The 17,242-nt window shown below is 73.1% G+C and overlaps 3 protein-coding genes across 4 annotated transcripts; all 3 read left to right on the top strand.

Annotated features, from left to right (window-relative positions):
• The first annotated feature begins 3,641 nt into the window (after nt 1-3,641).
• On the top strand, nt 3,642-11,749 carry CPXM1 (carboxypeptidase X, M14 family member 1). The gene is made up of 14 exons (XM_075499386.1): nt 3,642-4,398; nt 5,177-5,284; nt 6,216-6,325; nt 6,845-6,984; nt 7,062-7,146; nt 8,164-8,314; nt 8,487-8,575; nt 8,710-8,833; nt 9,050-9,246; nt 9,340-9,519; nt 9,709-10,006; nt 10,084-10,223; nt 10,835-10,937; nt 11,489-11,749. Exons 1-14 carry the CDS (start codon nt 3,687-3,689, stop codon nt 11,743-11,745), a joined length of 2,694 nt encoding a protein of 897 aa, XP_075355501.1. The 5' UTR covers nt 3,642-3,686; the 3' UTR covers nt 11,746-11,749.
• A 276-nt stretch (nt 11,750-12,025) lies between these two features.
• LOC142408803 (putative N-acetyltransferase camello) lies at nt 12,026-13,868 on the top strand. The gene is made up of 2 exons (XM_075499391.1): nt 12,026-12,374; nt 12,584-13,868. The coding sequence occupies exons 1-2, from the start codon at nt 12,308-12,310 to the stop codon at nt 13,258-13,260; spliced, it is 744 nt and encodes a 247-aa protein (XP_075355506.1). The 5' UTR covers nt 12,026-12,307; the 3' UTR covers nt 13,261-13,868.
• A 21-nt stretch (nt 13,869-13,889) lies between these two features.
• LOC142408804 (N-acetyltransferase 8-like) lies at nt 13,890-17,012 on the top strand. Of its 2 annotated transcripts, XM_075499392.1 has the most exons (3): nt 13,890-13,998; nt 14,609-14,703; nt 16,052-17,012. In XM_075499392.1, the coding sequence occupies exon 3, from the start codon at nt 16,065-16,067 to the stop codon at nt 16,749-16,751; it is 687 nt and encodes a 228-aa protein (XP_075355507.1). In that variant the 5' UTR covers nt 13,890-13,998; nt 14,609-14,703; nt 16,052-16,064; the 3' UTR covers nt 16,752-17,012. The 2 variants fall into 2 exon arrangements, with proteins under 2 accessions (XP_075355507.1, XP_075355508.1); XM_075499393.1 differs by lacking the exons at nt 13,890-13,998; nt 14,609-14,703 and adding an exon at nt 14,778-15,018.
• Nucleotides 17,013-17,242: the final 230 nt, after the last annotated feature.

The following is a 17,242-nucleotide window of genomic DNA, read 5'->3' as shown; positions in this document are numbered from 1 at the left end:
TGGCCAGCCCGGAAGCTGCCAAAGCGTTTGCCTTGGCTGGCAGCCCCAGCCTCAGCCGCAGCCTGTGGTTCCCGTGCCGGGGCAGCTCGGGGCAGCGAGCCAGGCAGGCGGCAGCACCGGCACTGGGTGCAAGGCACCGGCATCCCTGGGGGCAGGGCGCTGCGGGACCCAGCGTGGGAACGCGGTGTTCAGCCATTCCACCCCGAGGGAGACCCCCCCCCCTTTTGGGACACCCCGGCACTAGGGATCCCAGGGGGGCTTCTCCACAGCAGACCTTCCCAGGAGCACCGGCACCGGTGGTGCCATCAGCTCCAATGCCGAGTTGGTGGGTTTGGCCCCGCTGCCACGCCCGCTCCGGCTGCGGGGTGCCAGGGGGGTCCGCGGCAGCCATCCAGCGACGTCCCTGCCAGGACAGGCTACGGCGCCTTTAAGGCATGTCCCGCAGTGGGAGCTGGCAGCTGCCGGCGGTGCGGACGCGGCCGGCTTGACTCCGAGCCAAGCTGCATGGGGAAATTCATAACATCCCTGGAAGTGCTGAGTGGGGCTGAATCGGAGAGCCGGAGCCTGCCGAGCTGTGTGCCTTGGCCCGGGAAGCCGGGAGTGGGGCCAGCCCAGCTGGCCTCTCCTGCCCTGGAGCCAGGCACTGCGCCCAGCACCCCAGCCGGGAGGGTGCAGAGAGGTCTTCAGCAAACCTAGAAAGTCCCATCACATGGGGGCTGAATCATGCCAGCGAGCGCGGCCTCCCCTCCTGGCCCCTTTCCAGAGCTCTCGGCAGGATGCGGGAGATGGCTCAGCTCATAGCAAAACCCTTCCCACCATCCAGCCCCCCGAGACAGGCATGAAACAAAGCATCATCCTGCGCGCCAGACATCGGGGCCCCGCGCCAGCGCCGGTCTGGTCCCAGCCGTCCCCCGCTCTCGGCCAGTGATGTGGAATGAACGTCCCCAGGCGCTGCTGGGACGGAGGACCCCGTCCCATGGGAGCACCTCTGGGTGCTGCAGGGCTGGAGGACCCCGTCCCACTCCCCCCTCAGCCGAGCACAGCCCCTCTCGGTGCTGGCCCGTCCCGGGAGGGCTGCTCTCACCCGGGAGGAGCGTGCAGCCGTGCAGCGGCCGGGTGGCCACGCAGCCTCCCGCACCACCCCGAGTCCTGCGCTGCCTCTGCGGCCCCTGGGCATGGGGATCCGGGGGTCCTGGGCTGGCTGCGAGTGCCACGGGCTGCAGCGGGCTCTGGGACAGCCCCACAGGGACCTGGCAGAGGGGACAGGGATGGGGACGGGGACGGGGATGGGGATGGGACCAGCGCCCTGAGCTGCCAGCTCCGCTCCCCTGCCCACTCCAGCCGGGCACGAGCCGGGTGAATGCAGAGCTGTCACCAAAGGGTGCCGGTGGCCTGAGCGCAGCCCGCTCCCTCCCACCCCCTCGGCCCAGCCCTGCGGCTGGAGGCTGTAGAAAATCCCAATAAAAGAAGTAAAAGTCAGGCCGGGAAAGTCCTTTTGGGGTGGAAAATGAGCTCATGGGAGGTAGGCGGCAGTGCCAGCAGCACAGTCATGGCTTTTTGGAGGATCCCGCTCTGGGTGGGGGGAGAGGCAGGACCCAGAGACCTTCCCCCTTGGTGTGACCGTGACCCCTGGGCACTCCCACCCGGACCCCCACCTCCCACCCTGGGCACCCCACCGGGCTGACGGCCCCTGCCCGCGCCTCCGTCCTTGCGGTGCTTCACTCCTTGCCCGTGGTGGCAGCCCGGGCGGTGCCGAGCCTGGCGCTGCCTGCGCAGTCCGGGCTTTCAGGGAGCACAGGGAAGCGAGTCCAGCGCTGCCCGGCCAGCGGCTCCAGCACCACGCACCCCTCAAACCTCACCGCAGGCTTCAGCCGGAGCTGCCAGGGGAGGCACGGCAGGGAGGTGACCTGGGGCAGGGCAGGGCCCGCTCACACCTACCGCGGTGCTGGCACAGCCGTCCGGCAGCGCCTGTGCCTGGTGCCCCGGCCCGTGGTCCCACCAGGAATACCCTGGGGCACCGGGCACTGTGGGCACCACCTTCCCCCGGGGTCCCTCCCAGGCAGGGCACCAGGCAGGGCGTCCCCGCCGCTTGGCAGGGCCGGGGGCCAGGGCTGGATCCCTCTGCTTGGCGCCTGCTCTGCGCCGGGACTTGGCTGCGAAGCCCGAGCAGGCTCTGCTCCGCGCAGGCGGTTCCCGGGGCCTCCCGGGTCCCCAGGCTCGGCCGGCGGCACTGACGGCTGCGGCGAGGCAGGGATGGCGGAGCCCCCCGCAACTCTCCCTGCCCTCGCTGTCGGAAAGGGCTGAGCCGCTCCAGCTGCCTCCGGCCGCGTTGGCGGGGAGCACGGCCAGGTTCGGCCCGGAAACGCTGGGGGTCTCCTGGCAGGGGGGAGCCGGGGCCAGGAGCAGCCGGGGGCCAGGGCAGCACAGCACAGGGCCCACGCATCGCCCAGCGCACCCCCCCCCGGCACGGGGTGCAGCCGCGGCCACCCCAGGATGGCCTGGGGGGAGTGGGAGTGGGCTGGGGGGGGACACGCCAAGCAGCTGATCCCAGCCAGGGAGGGTTTTGTTCCCAGAACTGCTGCGTAAGCAGCTCAGGCGTTCCTGCAAGGGTGGCAGCAAAGGGCCATGTGCAGGCACCGCTCCGGGAACAGCCCCGCAGAGCCGGGGCGCGTTCCCCGGCAGGCACGGGCAGCACCGGGGACGGCTGGCAGCACCGAGGGACAGTGGGCAGCACTGGGGGACGGTGGGCACCCACCAGCCCCGTGTCCGGCTGCCCCGCAGCCGCCTGGCCGCAGCCCAGCGCCCCGGCACGCTGCCGCACGCGGGGAGGAAGGGACTGTGGGCTTTCCTGTGGCCAGCGAGCGGCCACAACCCCTGGGGCCTCATCCTGCCGGTGCCCAGCAGCCCCCTCCCCTGCGCAGCGATGCCGGGGGCTGCCGGCAGGATCGGCCCTGGGGTGCCGAGCGGCTGCTCCCCTTCAGCCCCGGGAGCAGGGTCAGACACCGGCTGTGCTGGGGCAGAGGGGACACTGCCGGGGACACTGCAGGGTGCTGGGGACAGTGGGGACACGGTGCTGGGGATGGTGGGGACATGGTGCAAGGGTGGCAGGGACGCTGCAGGGTGCAAGGACAGTGGGGATATGGTGCTGGGGACAGCAGGGACATGGTGCAGACACGGTGGGGACACGGTGCAAGGACTGTGGGGGACACGGTGCAGGGACTGCAGGGTGAGCAGGCAGGACCCGGTGTCCCCTGTTCGAGGGTCTCTCGGAGCAGCTGGTGACACGGGGGGGGGGGGGGGGGGGGGGCATTTTTACCCAACCCCTCCGCAGACCCCCGGGCACCCGGCGGGACCCCGGCCCTGCCACCCTGCCCGGCCCGGCGCAGCGCTGCGGGCAGGGGTGCGGGCAGAGGCACTTCGCCTGCTGGGGCCAGCGACGGGCTCAGCGGGAGAGAAGAGAGCCCGCGGGGGTGGGAGCCCACCCGGGGCCCGGGGGGGCGTCCGTGACCGGCCCGGCTCCGCCACGGCCCCGGTGCCGCCCCCCGGGGGTCCCGGCCGGGCGGGAGCGGGCGGGGGGCGCGGGGGGCGGGGGCGGGGAGGGGCGGCGAGAGCGGCGGGGGAGGGCCGGGGCGGGCAGCGCCGGGCAGGCAGGGCCGGGGGCCGCTCCGCTCCGCTCCGCCGCGGCCATGCTGGGGCTGCCCCCCGCCCCGCTGCTGCTGCTGCTGCTGCTGCTGGGCCCCCCGGCGCCCCTCGCCCGGGCGGCGCCCCCCGGCAGCCGCCCCCGCCCCCGGGGACTGGCGGCCGCCCCCGCCGAGCCCGGCCGCCCCGGCGCCACGGGGATGGGCACCCCCGGGGGCGCCGCGGGGTCTGCCCCGGGAGGCACCGCGACGAGACCCCCCAAAGGCACCGCGACGGGGCTCCCCAAAGGCACCGCGACGAGCCCCCCCAAAGGCACCGGGGCGGCCCCCCCGAGAGGCACGGCACCGAGCCCCCCCCCAACCACGGCGGGACCCCCCAAAGGCATCGCGACGGGGCCCCCCAAAGGCACCGGGGCGGCCCCCCCGAGAGGCACGGCACCGAGCCCCCCCAAAGGCACCGCGACGAGCCCCCCCAAAGGCACCGGGGCGGCCCCCCCGAGAGGCACGGCACCGAGCCCCCCCAAAGGCACCGCGACGAGCCCCCCCAAAGGCACCGGGACGGCCCCCCCGAGAGGCACGGCACCGAGCCCCCCCCCAACCACGGCGGGACCCCCCAAAGGCACCGGGGCGGCCCCCCCGAAGGGCAGCGGGGCGAGCACCTCAGAAAGCACCCCGGCCCCCCCCCCGGACGGCGCGGCCCCCTCCAGCCCCGGCCCCCCCGAGCAGGGGCGGCGGGCGCAGGGGGGGCCCGGGGCCGAAGGTAGGAGCGGCGGGGGCGGGGTGCGTGGGCTGGGAGCGGGTGTGCACAACGGGGGGGTGCAGGGACGGGTGTGCACAACGGGGGGGTGCAGGGACGGAGGGGGTGTGCACAGGGACGGGTGTGCACGACGAGGGGGCGTGCAGGGACGTGTGCGTGTGTGCAGGGATGCGTGTGCACGGGGACGCGTGTGCACGGGGACAAGCGTGTGTGCGCACGGCTGTCTGCACCGGGATGTGTGTGCACGTGTGTGTGTGTGTGTGCGGGATCATGTGTGCACAAGTGTGTGTGGAGGGGAGTGGCTTAAAGCGTGTGCGCACAGGGGTGCGTGTGGGCGTGTGTGTGTTTGGCCGTGTGTGTGTGCGCCCAAGTATGGACGTGTGTGTGGTTTGTGTGTACGTCTGTGCCTCAGCGTGTGTGAGCGTGCACTCCGTGTGTGCGTGTGTCTGCATTTGTGCAGTTTCTGTGTGCGTGTGACTTGCATTTGTGTGTTTGTGCATGTGTGCACATGTGCAGACGTGTGTGCACGCGTGTGTGTCTGTGCACGCGTGTGCTGGGGGCCGTGCACGCCTCCGGGCCTGTGCCGTGGCTTGTGTAGGGTGAGGGGGTGCCCCAGGGTGGCCCCGTGAGCCCCGGGGGCCTTGGGGGGGGGGGTGTATGGCGGGGGGGTGATGGGGTGCAAGGGTGCGTGGGTCCCCGAGGGCCGGCAGGCTCCTGCACTGGGTGCTGCGTGGGTGGCCCCGGACCCCAGCACCCCGGGGGTCCCTTTGCCCGTCTCCAGCCCCGGCGCCCAGGAAGAAGCTGGTGCGGGTTAAAGTCGTGAAGAAGAAAGTGGTGAAGAAGAAGCCGAAGGCTCCGGCCAAGGACACGGCCGCTCCGCCGCAGCCTCGTACGTACGCTCGGCGCCGGGGGACGGGGCAGAGGGGCCTGCGGGGCTGCGCAGGCACACACGCGTGTGCACACGCCTCCACGCCTCGCACACACACACACACACACACACACACGCCGAGTCCAGCGTGAGCCGGGCGCTGGGGTGCACACCCGCACCCCTCGGCACCTGCACCCACGCATGTGGGGAACAGCCCCAGCCCTTCCCCCGCGCTCGGGGGGCACAGCCGCCGCCCTGGCCAGGCGCACGCCGTCACACACAGCGTGGCCCCCGCGCTGTCACACGTGCACACCCTGCACACGCACAGCCGTCACCCTGCGCACGTGCCCTGCGTGCGATGGCACAGAAACACTCCCTGCAAACCGTGCAGAGGCGTGCACGCGCACACGTGTGTGCAGACCCACGCCCACCCTGCAGTGGGGCTGGGGGATGCTGGCAGGGCTCCCCCCCCACCTCTGCTGTCCTCCCTGCCCCTCTGCGTGACGGGGAGCAGGGGTTGCGTGACGCAGAGTGGGGTTTGCGTGACGCAGAGGGGAGTTCGCATGACACGGAGCAGGGTTTGCCTTGGCTGCGGTCGTGGCCGCGGTCGTGGCCGCAGCCGCGGGGCCCGGCTGCATTCCTGCGCTGGGGGCTGGAACTTGGGGTCTCACCCGGGGGTTTGGGTCTGGCCCCGCAGAGCCCGGGAGCGGGGCCAGGGTGGGCAGCGGGAGGGAGCCAGCGCAGGCAGGGCTGCTGCGCCTCGCCGGGCGGGCGCATGTCCTGCGGCACAGCGCCACACGGCACGGCACGGCACAGGACCTGCCAGGCATTGCCTCTGCGCGCACGGGCAGGGGCACGGGGCGGGGGCAGCCCTGGGGGAGGGACCCTTGCGTGGGGGCAGCCGTGCACGGGGGTCTCTGAGCGAGCCCGGCCCCCTCTGCTCTGCCCCCAGAGTGTCCCCCCCTGGGGCTGGAGTCCCTGCGGGTGCTGGACTCCCAGCTCCGAGCCTCCAGCGACAAGCGCTACGGCCTGGGCGCCCACCGCGGGCGCCTCAACATCCAGGTAGGACGCGCAGCGCGTGCGTGGCGTGGCGTGTGCAGTGTGCACGCGTGGCGTGTGCATGGCGTGTGCGTCATGTTTGCGTGGCATGCGCCATGCACGTGGCATGTGTGTGATGTTTGCGTGGCGTGTGCATGGCACGCGTGCGCTGTATACATGGCGTGTGCATGGTGTGTGCAGCGTATGCATGGCATGTGCATGGCGTGTGCACGGCACGTGTGTAGCAGGGGCTCTCCAGCAAGGACCCCTCCAGCCTCGCCGTGGCCGGTGGGAGCCAGGCCTGCCGGCAGTGCCAGCACGTTGGTCGGGGCGGGGGGCTTGCGGGGTCCCGTTAAACCCGGGGCTTGGTCCCCCGGCCAGGCGGTGCCATGCAGCTCGGAGTGCTGGCCCGGTGCCACGCCGCTGCCGCGCGGGCACAGCTCCTCGCAGGACCGTCGGGGCCGGGGGCACGCGGGCGGTGGGGACGTGCCCTGGGCAGGGCCCTGCGTCCCCCTCCCGTCCCTGACACCCCCCCGCACACAGTCGGGGCTCTACGACGGGGACTTCTACGATGGCGGCTGGTGCGCGGGGCGCGAGGACACAGAGCAGTGGCTGGAGGTGGATGCCCGCAGGCTCACCAACTTCACCGGCGTCATCACGCAGGGGCTCAACTCCATCTGGACGTAAGGCACCGGGCAGGTCCAGTGCCGGGGGGGCCGGGCGGGGGGCTGGGACCCTGCTGACCCTCTCCCCCACGCAGGTACGACTGGGTGACGTCCTACAAAGTCCAGGTCAGCAACGACACACACACGTGGCAGCCGTGCCGCAACGGCACCGAGGAGGCGGTAGGTGTCCCGGGCAGGGGTGGTGGGAGCGGGGACCCCCCGGCACCCCCAGCCTGCCCGACTCCTGGAGCAGAGCGAGGGCATGGGGGATTAACCGTGCCGGGGGGGGTTAACCGTGCCAGGGGGATTAACCGTGCCGGGGGGGTTAACCGTGCCGGCTGGCGCTGGGCTGGGACCCGGCTCTGTTGCCTTTGGCCTCCTCACCCGTGAGCGTCCTCCAGCCCTTCCGCCCGGGCACCGGGCACAAAGGCTGCTTGTCCCCAGCTGCTGCCCCGGCCGCCTGCCAGGCCCCTCCGGTGCTCGCGCGTGAGCGTGGCGGGGGCACGCGCAGGTGTGCGCGGCGCTGCGTGGCACGGCTGGCTGCGCCCAGACGCGAACGCGGCAGCCTGGTGCTCGGGCGCGCACGCGAGTGCTGCGCACGCAGGGTCATGCGTGTGCGTGAGGATGGAGGGGGGTGTGCAAGCACCCCGGGGGGGTGCACACGCGTGTGCGGGGAGGCGTGGGACCTGGGGGCTGCCGGAGCCGGCTGGGGGCTGCCGGAGCCGGCTGCGCTGCTCCCACGGCCAGCCCAGGTACCAGCGCTCGGGGTCCCTGTGCCAGCGCCGTGCCGGGGTGGGTTTGGGGGTCCCTGTGCCGGGGCTGTGCCAGGAGCAGGTTTGGGGGCCCCTGTGCTCATTCCCGGGGACAGTGCTGGGCACCCTCCCCTCTGGGTGCTGGGGTGGTGGGTTTGGGGGGCAGAGCAGCGCGGGTGCCCCAGGCCCTGTGGCACTGTTGGGGCTCTGGGTCTTTGGCCGTGCAGGACTCGGTCCCCCCGCCCCTTGCAGCCATGTGTCTGCTCCTCATTAGGGGCTGGAGGGGGGCCAGGGGAGGCCGGGGCTGGCGGCGGCTGAGGCGCCTGTAACCCTTTGGGCCCCGGCGGGCGGCTCTGCTGCAGCCCCCCCATCCCCACGGCCCTCAGCTGGGTCCCCCCCCAGCACAGGGACCCACAGGGGCTGCATCTACCCCACCCCCCCCCAGGTCTTTCCTGGGAACAAGGACCCCGAGACGCCGGTGCTCAACCTGCTGCCCTCGCCGGTGGTGGCACGGTACCTCCGCATCAACCCCCAGACCTGGTTCCAGAACGGCACTATCTGCCTGCGGGCAGAGGTCCTGGGCTGCCCGCTGCCAGGTGGGTGCCCGCTGCCCACCGCCCGCCACCCCTCGCCCCGACCCGAGATCGCCCAGGACGGGCACGCTCTGCCGGGGCTGTCCCCGGGGTTGGGCTCCAGGCTGTTCCCGCACCCCGGGATCTCTGACCGTGTCCCCCCTTGTCCCCTCTGTGCCTGCCCGGCTCCTCGCAGACCCGAACAACATCTACTCCTGGCACAGCCAGCCCTTGCCCACCGACAAGCTGGATTTCCGCCATCACAACTACAAGGAGATGAGAAAGGTGCCCTCCTGGCAGCCCCAGTGGGGGGCAGTGGGGGTCTCTGCACCCCTGGGGGCACCCCGGCATGGGGCAGGGGGTCTCTGCACCCCCGGGGTGCCCCCGGACCCTGACCCGGACCGCTGTGCCCTCCCCAGTTGATGAAGCGGGTGAATGACGAATGCCCCGACATCACCCGCGTCTACAGCATCGGGAAGAGCTACCTGGGCCTCAAGATGTACGTCATGGAGATCTCCGACAACCCCGGGCAGCACGAAGTGGGTAGGTGCCCTGCGGCTCCAGGGCAGGGAGGGGAGGTGACAGCTGGGGTGGCTGGGGACACCCAGGCTGGTGCAAGATGGGGACGGGGTGGCCGGGGATGTCCAGGCTGGTGCAGGCAGATGGGGACAAAGTCTCCGGGGATGCCCAGGCTGGCATGGGGCATAGAGGACCGGGGTGGCCGGGGGACCCGCTGCCACCGTGCGCTGTGCCCGGCAGGCGAGCCGGAGTTCCGCTACGTGGCGGGGATGCACGGCAATGAGGTGCTGGGCCGGGAGCTGCTGCTCAACCTGATGGAGTACCTGTGCCGGGAGTTTCGGCTGGGCAACCCCCGCGTGGTGCAGCTGGTCACCGAGACCCGCATCCACCTCCTGCCCTCCATGAACCCCGACGGCTACGAGACAGCCTACAAGCTGGTAGGGTCGGGCTGCCCGGCCCCAGGGTGCTGAGCACCGACCCGCCGCGGGGCTGTCCCGGCACCGGTCCCCGGTGACCCCGTCCCCCGGCAGGGCTCAGAGCTGTCGGGCTGGGCCATGGGCCGCTGGACCTACGAGGGCATCGACCTCAACCACAACTTTGCCGACCTCAACACGGCGCTGTGGGACGCCGAGGACAACGACCTGGTGCCCCACGAGTTCCCCAACCACTACATCCCCATCCCCGAGTACTACACCTTCGCCAACGCCACGGTGAGCCCGGCCCTGCGGGCACCCCGAAACCCGCCCCTCCTCCTGCCCCAGCGTGCCTGGGTGATGCCCACCCTGCGGGGCCTCGGCCGTGTGCCCTAAGGAAGGGGCGACGGGAGCCTTTAAGCCAGCCCGGTGGGGGGTTCACTGCCGGGACCCGCCACGGCCCCCTCTGACGCGGGGTCCCCCCAGGTGGCCCCCGAGACGCGGGCGGTGATCGACTGGATGCAGCGGTACCCCTTCGTGCTGAGCGCCAACCTGCACGGGGGGGAGCTGGTGGTCACCTACCCCTTCGACATGACCCGCACCTACTGGAAGGCGCAGGAGCTGACCCCCACCGCCGACGACGGGGTCTTCCGCTGGCTGGCCACCGTCTACGCCACCTCCAACCTGGCCATGGCCAGCGAGGAGCGGCGCCTCTGCCACTACGACGACTTCACCCGCTTTGGCAACATCATCAACGGGGCCAACTGGCACACGGTGCCCGGCAGTGAGTGGGGGGGCCGGGGCGGGGGCGGGGGGGGACGCAGCTGGGGACCCCCCTGACACCCCTCCCAACCTGCACAGGCATGAACGACTTCAGCTACCTGCACACCAACTGCTTCGAGATCACGGTGGAGCTCTCCTGCGACAAGTTCCCGCACGCCTCCGAGCTGCCGGCCGAGTGGGAGAACAACCGGGAGTCCCTGCTGCTCTACATGGAGCAGGTCGGGGACGGGGACCCCCCGGCGGGGGGACACGCTGTGGGATCCTGCGGGGGCATGGGCACGGAGGGGACAGGCTTTCGGCAGGGGCTGAGCGGATGGCAGCAGGACACGGCTCGGGGGTCCCCAGACACCCCCGAGGCTCCATGTCCCCCCACGCCCCCCACGGGCACCTCCATGGGCACAGAGCGTGGGCTCGGCGTGCGAGGCGCGTGTGTGATCTGCAGCACGTGTGCGCACCGTGCGGGGGGACCCGTGCCCCCGTGCCCAGGGCGTGCACGTGTCACGCGTGGTGCGGACGTGCACCCCACGTGTGCAGCCTGCGGGGCGCCCGTGCACGCGTGCGGCAGGTGTGTGAGCACGGGGTGCGTGCACTCCCTGCGAGGGTTTGTGCGTGCAGGGCGCGTGTGCCCGGTGTGCCGGTGCCGCCCGTAGCACACCTGTGCCGTGCGTGTGTGCTGCCTGCCACGTGTGCCGTGGTGCCGTGCCCCACACCGGGGTCTGGGCACAAACGGCACAGTGGCACGCGTGGGGGGGGTGTGCATGTGTGTGCGCACGTGTGTGCCGCCTGCACGCCCGCCCCGCTGACAGCCGCTCCGGCCCGCGGTCCCCAGGTGCACCGCGGGATTAAGGGGGTGGTTCGGGACGGAGACACGGAGGAGGGCATCGCCAACGCCATCATCTCTGTGGACGGCATCAACCACGACATCCGGACGGGTACGGTGGGACGGGGATGGGGACAGGGACGGGAACGGGATGGGGACAGAGAGGGACTGGGGATGGGCACGGGATGGGGATGGAAACAGGATTAGGTTGGGAATGGGATGGGGGTGGAACGGGATTGGGGATGGGATGAAGCTGGGGATGGGATGGGGACAGAAAGGGGTTGGGGATGGGGATGGGGATTGGGACAGGATGGGGATGGAAATAGGATTAGGTTGGGAATGGGGATGGGGACAGGAATGGGACTGGGACTGGGGATGGGGACAGGAGTGGGGTTGGGGATGGGACTGGGACTGGGGATGGGGACAGGAGTGGGGATGGGGATGGGATGGGGACAGGAGTGGGGTTGGGGATGGGGACGGGATGGGGACAGGAGTGGGGATGGGGATGGGGATGGGACGAGGCTGGGAAGGGGATGGGGACAGGAATGGGGTCGGGGATGAGCACGGGGACGGGATGGGGACAGGCACGGGGTTGGGGACAGGGACCGGGAGGGGGCTGGGGCCTATCGCCCCGCGGGGCTCCTGACCCCCGCCCCGCCGCAGCCTTCGACGGGGACTACTGGCGGCTGCTGAACCCGGGGGACTACGAGGTGACGGCGCGGGCCGAGGGCTACGAGGCGGCCACGCAGCCGTGCCGCGTCTCCTACGAGAACGTGCCCACCCCCTGCAGCTTCCGCCTGGCCCGGGCGCGGCGGCAGCGGCCGCGGGGGCGGCGGCCCGGGGGGGCCCGCCCGCCCCCCGACCTGCGGCTGCGGCGCCAGCGCCTGCGCCGCCTGCGCGCCCACCGCCGGGCGCCCTGACCGGGGGCCGGGGCCGGGGCCGCAGCCCGCGCCGGCGGCGGGGCCGGGAAGGCGCGGGGGCCCGCGGGGGCCGGGTGCGGAGCGGGTGCTCCCTGCGTCGCCGCTGTGCGGGACGCCTCCCAGTAAAGCCGCTGTGCTGCCCCTGCGCCTGCGCCTGCGGCGGGCTCTGTCGCGGGGCCGGTGCTGCCCGGGCCGGCGGGGGACGGGACGGGACGGGACGAGAGCGGGAGCGGGAGCGGGAGCGGGAGCGGGAGCGGGACGGGTCCCGCCCCAGCCCAGCCCAGCCCGGGGCCCCCAGCAAACCCCGCCCCTCCGGAGGCCCCGCCCACCCCTTGCCCTGAAGGTCAATGGCGCCTCCGCAGAAGGAGGTCCCGCCTCCACGCCCTGGCTCCGCCCCTTTGCTCCGCCCCGTCCGCACGCCCACTCCCGCCTCCAATCCACGTGACCAGCTGTCCCGCCCCCGTCCCCCGTCCCCTCCGCGGGTCCGCCCCGCCGCCCCTCGCTGGGCGCCTATTGGCTCGTGGCGGCGGGAGGGGCGTGTCCCCGGAAGGCGCGGCGGCCAATGGGGCGCGAGCCCTCTCAGCGTCAGGCGGGCGCTGGCGGCGGCGCGGGTGCGGGCGGAGGGCGCGGTGAGCGGGGGCGGGGCCGGGGGGGCGGGGGGGGGCCCGCGGGGTGCGGGGGGGCGGACTGGGGGGGAGGCGTGCGGGGTCACTGCGGGGGGTGGGGAAGGATCCCTGGGGGGGGGGGCAGGACAGGGCCGCGGGGCGCCTGCGGGGGGGGTGGGGTGGGCTGTGGGGCGGGGGGTCCGCGGGGCTGAGCCCCCCCGCTCCCGCCCCAGCGCGCAGCATGGCGGAGTACCGGATCCGGCCGTACCGCGACGAGGACTCGGAGGCCGCGCGCGAGGTCTTCGCCACCGGCATGAGCGAGCACGCGCCGGCGCTGTGCCTGCACGTGCTGCGGCAGCCCTGGGTGCTGCTGGCGCTGGGCTGCACCTTCTGCCTGCTGCTGGCCAGCGCCCGCTCCCTCCTGCTGCCCGTCCTGGCCCTCACCCTGCTGCTGGCCCTGGCCCGGCACCTCCTGGGCTGCGCCTGGAGCACCTACATCGACCGCTGCCTCGGGGACGACCTGCGGGACATCGGGGCCGCCTACGCCGAGAGCGCCGGCGCCCGGTTCTGGGTGGCGGAGGCGGACGAGCGGGTGGTGGGCACGGTGGGCGTGCGGCCGGCCGACGACGGCGCCGAGGGGGAGCTGGTGTTGAAGAGGATGTCGGTGCGGAAGGACTACCGGGGCCTGGGCATCGCCACGGCGCTGGGCCGTACCGCGCTGGCCTTCGCGCGGCAGCGCGGCTGCCGGGCCGTGGTGCTCAACACGCTGATGGTGCAGCACGAGGCTCGCGCCCTCTACGAGCGCCTGGGCTTCCGCCGGCACCGCCGCTACGTCCTGCCCACCGCCTACGGCCACCTGGCCAACTGCACCGTCACCACCTACCGCTACGACCTGTCCGGCACGCCCTGAGCCCCGCGGCAGCCCCGGGGAGGGCGGGCATCGCGCCCGGGCGCCGGCACGGCCAGGCGTCGGCCCCGCCTGGGGCCGAGGGGCGCGGAGGGAGCCTGTGCCCGGAGCCCTGCCGCGCTGGCTGTGCCGTGGGCTGCTGCTCTTGACCGTGCCTGCCGGACACGGCGCTGCCGCGGGGCGCTGGGTCTGCCCCGGCTCGTGCCTTGCCGCAGCACCGTGCAGGCGTTGCTTCTCAGGGAGTGTGCTGCACGCCGGCGCGGGGGCGGCACGGGGGGTAGGGACCCTCGTGCCACGCGCGGCGGGGGGTCTGCGGGGCGCAGAGGAGGGGCCGGGGAGCCACCGCCACCCCGCCGGGAGGTGGAGGTGCCGCACCGCTCCCCACCAAGCCCTGCGCAGGGGGTTCGGCCCCCCGGGAGGGGTTTCCCGGGGGGAGGCCGTGCTCTGCCGGGCCCTGGTGCCCCCGCGTCCCCTGGGCGGCACGTGGCTGCCTGAGGGAGACCCCCGGCCGTGTCCCCCGCCCTCCGGCCGCTCCGGGGTGCCTGCGGGTCGGGCGCTGCCCTCGTACAGGGTGGAGAAATAAAGGACCATCCGCAGCGCTGGGCTGGGTCGTTCTTCCCGCGCTGGCGCAGGGTCCCGGGGTGGCCACGCCAGCGGGGTGATGAGGGTCCCCGGCACTGCAAGGACCCCTGCGGCATCCCCACGGGAAGGGTCCAGGACCTGCACCCACGGAGCGTCACCGTAAGCCCACGGGGACAACCCTCCCACGTTTCCCCCTGTGCCAGTGGGCGTCTTTGGGCAGGGGACGGTGGTCAGCCGGTTGCCAGCTGGTCCCCCGGGGTGAGGACACCCGCTCCTGGGGGCTGGCCGTCCCCAAGGGCTCCTTGTGGCCCCGCTTTGGACCGCGACGGTCTTCGCTCGAGGGATGAAAGATGACTTGGCCATAAACCAAGCCCCAGCCCCCTGGCAGGGAGCCTGGCAGCACCGGGCACCGCCGCTTGCCTGCGGTTGGGTCCAGGCAAAGTCCCCGGTGGGGCTGGGCTGGGTGGGTGCCGTCCGTGGGGCTCAGCCTGTGTCGTCCCCCCCCAAAGGGGAGCTCAGGGTGGAGGGGGCTGGCCGAGGGCTTAAATGTGCCGGGATTCCCCCCCCCCCCCCGCCAAGGGCTTCCCCCGCTGCGGGGGTCCAGTGCCAAAGCATCTCCTCCATTTGGTGGGGACGGGGGTCCCGGGCAGTGGCGGGGGACGGGCTCTGCCCGTCCCCCGCCACTGCCCGGGACCCCCGTCCCCACGCAGAAGTGGCCCCCCCGCCATTCACCCAGCCAAGGCTGAGCGTGACCCCACAACCTTCTCAGGGCTCAGTTTATGGCAGCATCCCGGCATCGGCAGGGGCGGCACTTCCTCTTCGGCGCCTGCGCTTGCCGTGTCCCCGGAGCCACCGTCAGCCTGGGTAAGGGCCGTGCTGGTGGGTACAGCCCAGTGCTGTCACCAGACCCCCCCCACCCCCCAAAAAAAAAGCTGGGCGAGTCCCCCCCCCCCCCAAGGGTTGCTGAACGATGAGCTGAGCGCAGCCGGCATCTTTCTGCGGCAGCGGTGGGAGCCATCGGCACAGGCCAGCGCCGGGGCTGCGGGAAGCAAAGGCCTCCCCCCGTGCAGGGGGGGGCTGCCAGACCCCCAGGGTCTGGCGAGGGACCCCCCCCCCCCCCCTCGTTTGCCCGAAGGACCTGCACAGCCGCGGTCCCCGGTTTGAGGAGCGGCAGAGCCGGTAGCAGCAGGCGGGGGGGGTGTGGGGTGCCGGGACCCCGGGAGGGGGGGGGGGCTGAGGCCACGCTCCCCCTTAGCCCCCAGTGACGAGGCCAGTGCAGACCCCCGCGGGGTTTTCGGCAGCTCAGGGCCCCCAACCCCTTCCCTGGGGCAGGGGGAGCCGTCCCCGCCCGGGGTCCCCGTGCCCAGGGTGGCTCAGCCCCCACCGCAAGCAGGGGCACAAGCCCACGGCGCGTCCCGAGCAGCCCCCGCGGGTTTCTGTGTCCGTCAGCCCCCCCGTGTCCCTTTGTCCTGCTCCCGCCGCGGCACCACGGGGCAAAGGACAGGCAGCTGCCCGCCTCTGCCCGGGTTTCGTTGTGCCGTGGGAGCCGGCACCGCCGCCGGTGAGTGCCGGGGGCCCGGGGCTGCTCGGGGAGCAGGGGGGGCAGGCACCCCCACATCCTCCCGGTCTTCCCTTCGTCCCCCCCAGGCCCTGCTCCCCCCTCCTGGGTGTCCCAGCCCGAACCCGCTCCCTGCAGCCTGGGGCGGGTGGGGTGAATCTCTGGGGTCCCATCAAGGGGGAGACGGGACCCCCGGCCCCCTTCGCCCCTGCCTTCACAGGGACCCCTGCGTGGGACCGGCCGCGGCATGGCCGGTGCTCCAGCCCTGGGGGGAGCAGGGAAAACCGGGACGAGAGGGGCGATGCTTGGAGGGGTTCATGGGGTCCCGAGGGGAAAGAGGGGGCGGGAGGAGGAGTGAGGGGGGGGTCGGGGCAGGAACCGCACAAGGGGCCGGGAGGACGGGATTCCCAGATGCCCACCCCAGGCCAGGCTGGCGATGGTGATTTTTGGTGAGACGAGGGGAATTGTGCCGGCGGGGCAATGCGGGGCGCAGGCTGGTGCCCAGCCGACGGGAGCTACCGCAGCTGCACGGTGCTCGGGCAGCGATCCCTGCCCGTTTGCCGGCTGTGCCATCCCAGCGATGGGGTCTGGGGATACTCCGGGGGTCCCCGTCCGAGGCGGGCGCTGCCCTGACACCCCCGTGCCATGCCGCAGGTGCCAACAGCCCATGGCATCCTACCGCATCCGGCAGTACCAGGACCAGGACTACGACGCCGTGCGGACCCTCTTCGCCCACGGCATCTTGGAGCACGCACCGGCCGGCTACCGCCACGTCCTGCGCTCGGCACGGGCGCAGCTGGGGCTGCTGGTCCTCTTTGTGGCAGCGCGGGCAGCTGCCGGCTACTGGGTGCTGGGGCTGGGGGCCGTGGCGCTGGCGCTGGTGGCCACCTGGCTCCTGGTCCGCTCCTTCAGCACCTCCTACGTGCACCAGGCGCTGAGCACCGACCTCCGCAACATCTCCGCCAGCTACCTGCGGGCGCCCGACTCCTGCTTCTGGGTGGCAGAGGCCGGGGGGGCCGTGGTGGGCATGGTGGCCGTGACAGCGCCGCAAGACCCGGCCGAGAGAGGGGTGGCCCTGGAGCTGAAGCGAATGTCGGTCAGCAGGGACTACCGGGGCCGGGGCGTCTCCAAAGCGCTCTGCGGGGAGGTGCTGCGCTTCGCCCGGGCACGGGGCTACGGGGCGGTGGTCCTCTCCACCTCCATGGTGCAGGTGGCGGCCCAGCGGCTCTACGAGGGCCAGGGCTTCAGGAAGGTGGGCGCCTCCAGCCCCTCGCTGCTCGGCAGCCTCCTCTGCTTCCACATCTTCCACTACCGCTGCGACCTGCCCGGCCGCGCCGCAGCCCCGCCACGCTAGGCACCGCCGCGGCACCCCAACCCCAGCACGCCAGGCACCGCCGCGGCACCGCTGACGCTAGCCCCGGCACGGTAGGCACCGCTGCAGCATCCCCGGCACGCGAGGCACCGCCGCGGCACGCCTGACCACGGCACGCCCGACCCCGGCACGCGAGGCACCGCCACGTGGGGTCGGCAGCGGGGGACGGAGGCTGTCCCTGCTCAGGCTGCCGGGGCCTTTCCTAGTTTTCCAGCGGCGAGAAATAAAGAGAGCGCCGTGGGCAAGCCGCGTGGGGGGTGTATGTGCGTGCGTGCGTGCGTGCCCGCGCAAGCCTGCGTTGCCTGCGTGCGCGTGGCCGTGCATGCAAGTTCACGTACGCGCACGTGCCCGCATGCGCCTGCACACCCGCGTCCACGTGTGCGCGCGTGCCCGGGCGATGCCCGCCGCCCGGCAGTGCCCGCTCCGCCCGCGGGAGGGGCCCGGGGCCGGCCCGGAGCTGTCCCGGGGCATCC

This window comes from Mycteria americana, chromosome 4 (assembly GCF_035582795.1).
Source record: "Mycteria americana isolate JAX WOST 10 ecotype Jacksonville Zoo and Gardens chromosome 4, USCA_MyAme_1.0, whole genome shotgun sequence".
NCBI classification, from domain to species: domain Eukaryota; kingdom Metazoa; phylum Chordata; class Aves; order Ciconiiformes; family Ciconiidae; genus Mycteria; species Mycteria americana.
The sequence above is the reverse complement of the archived record's forward strand: the minus strand, read 5'-3'. Positions and strand labels throughout refer to the sequence as shown.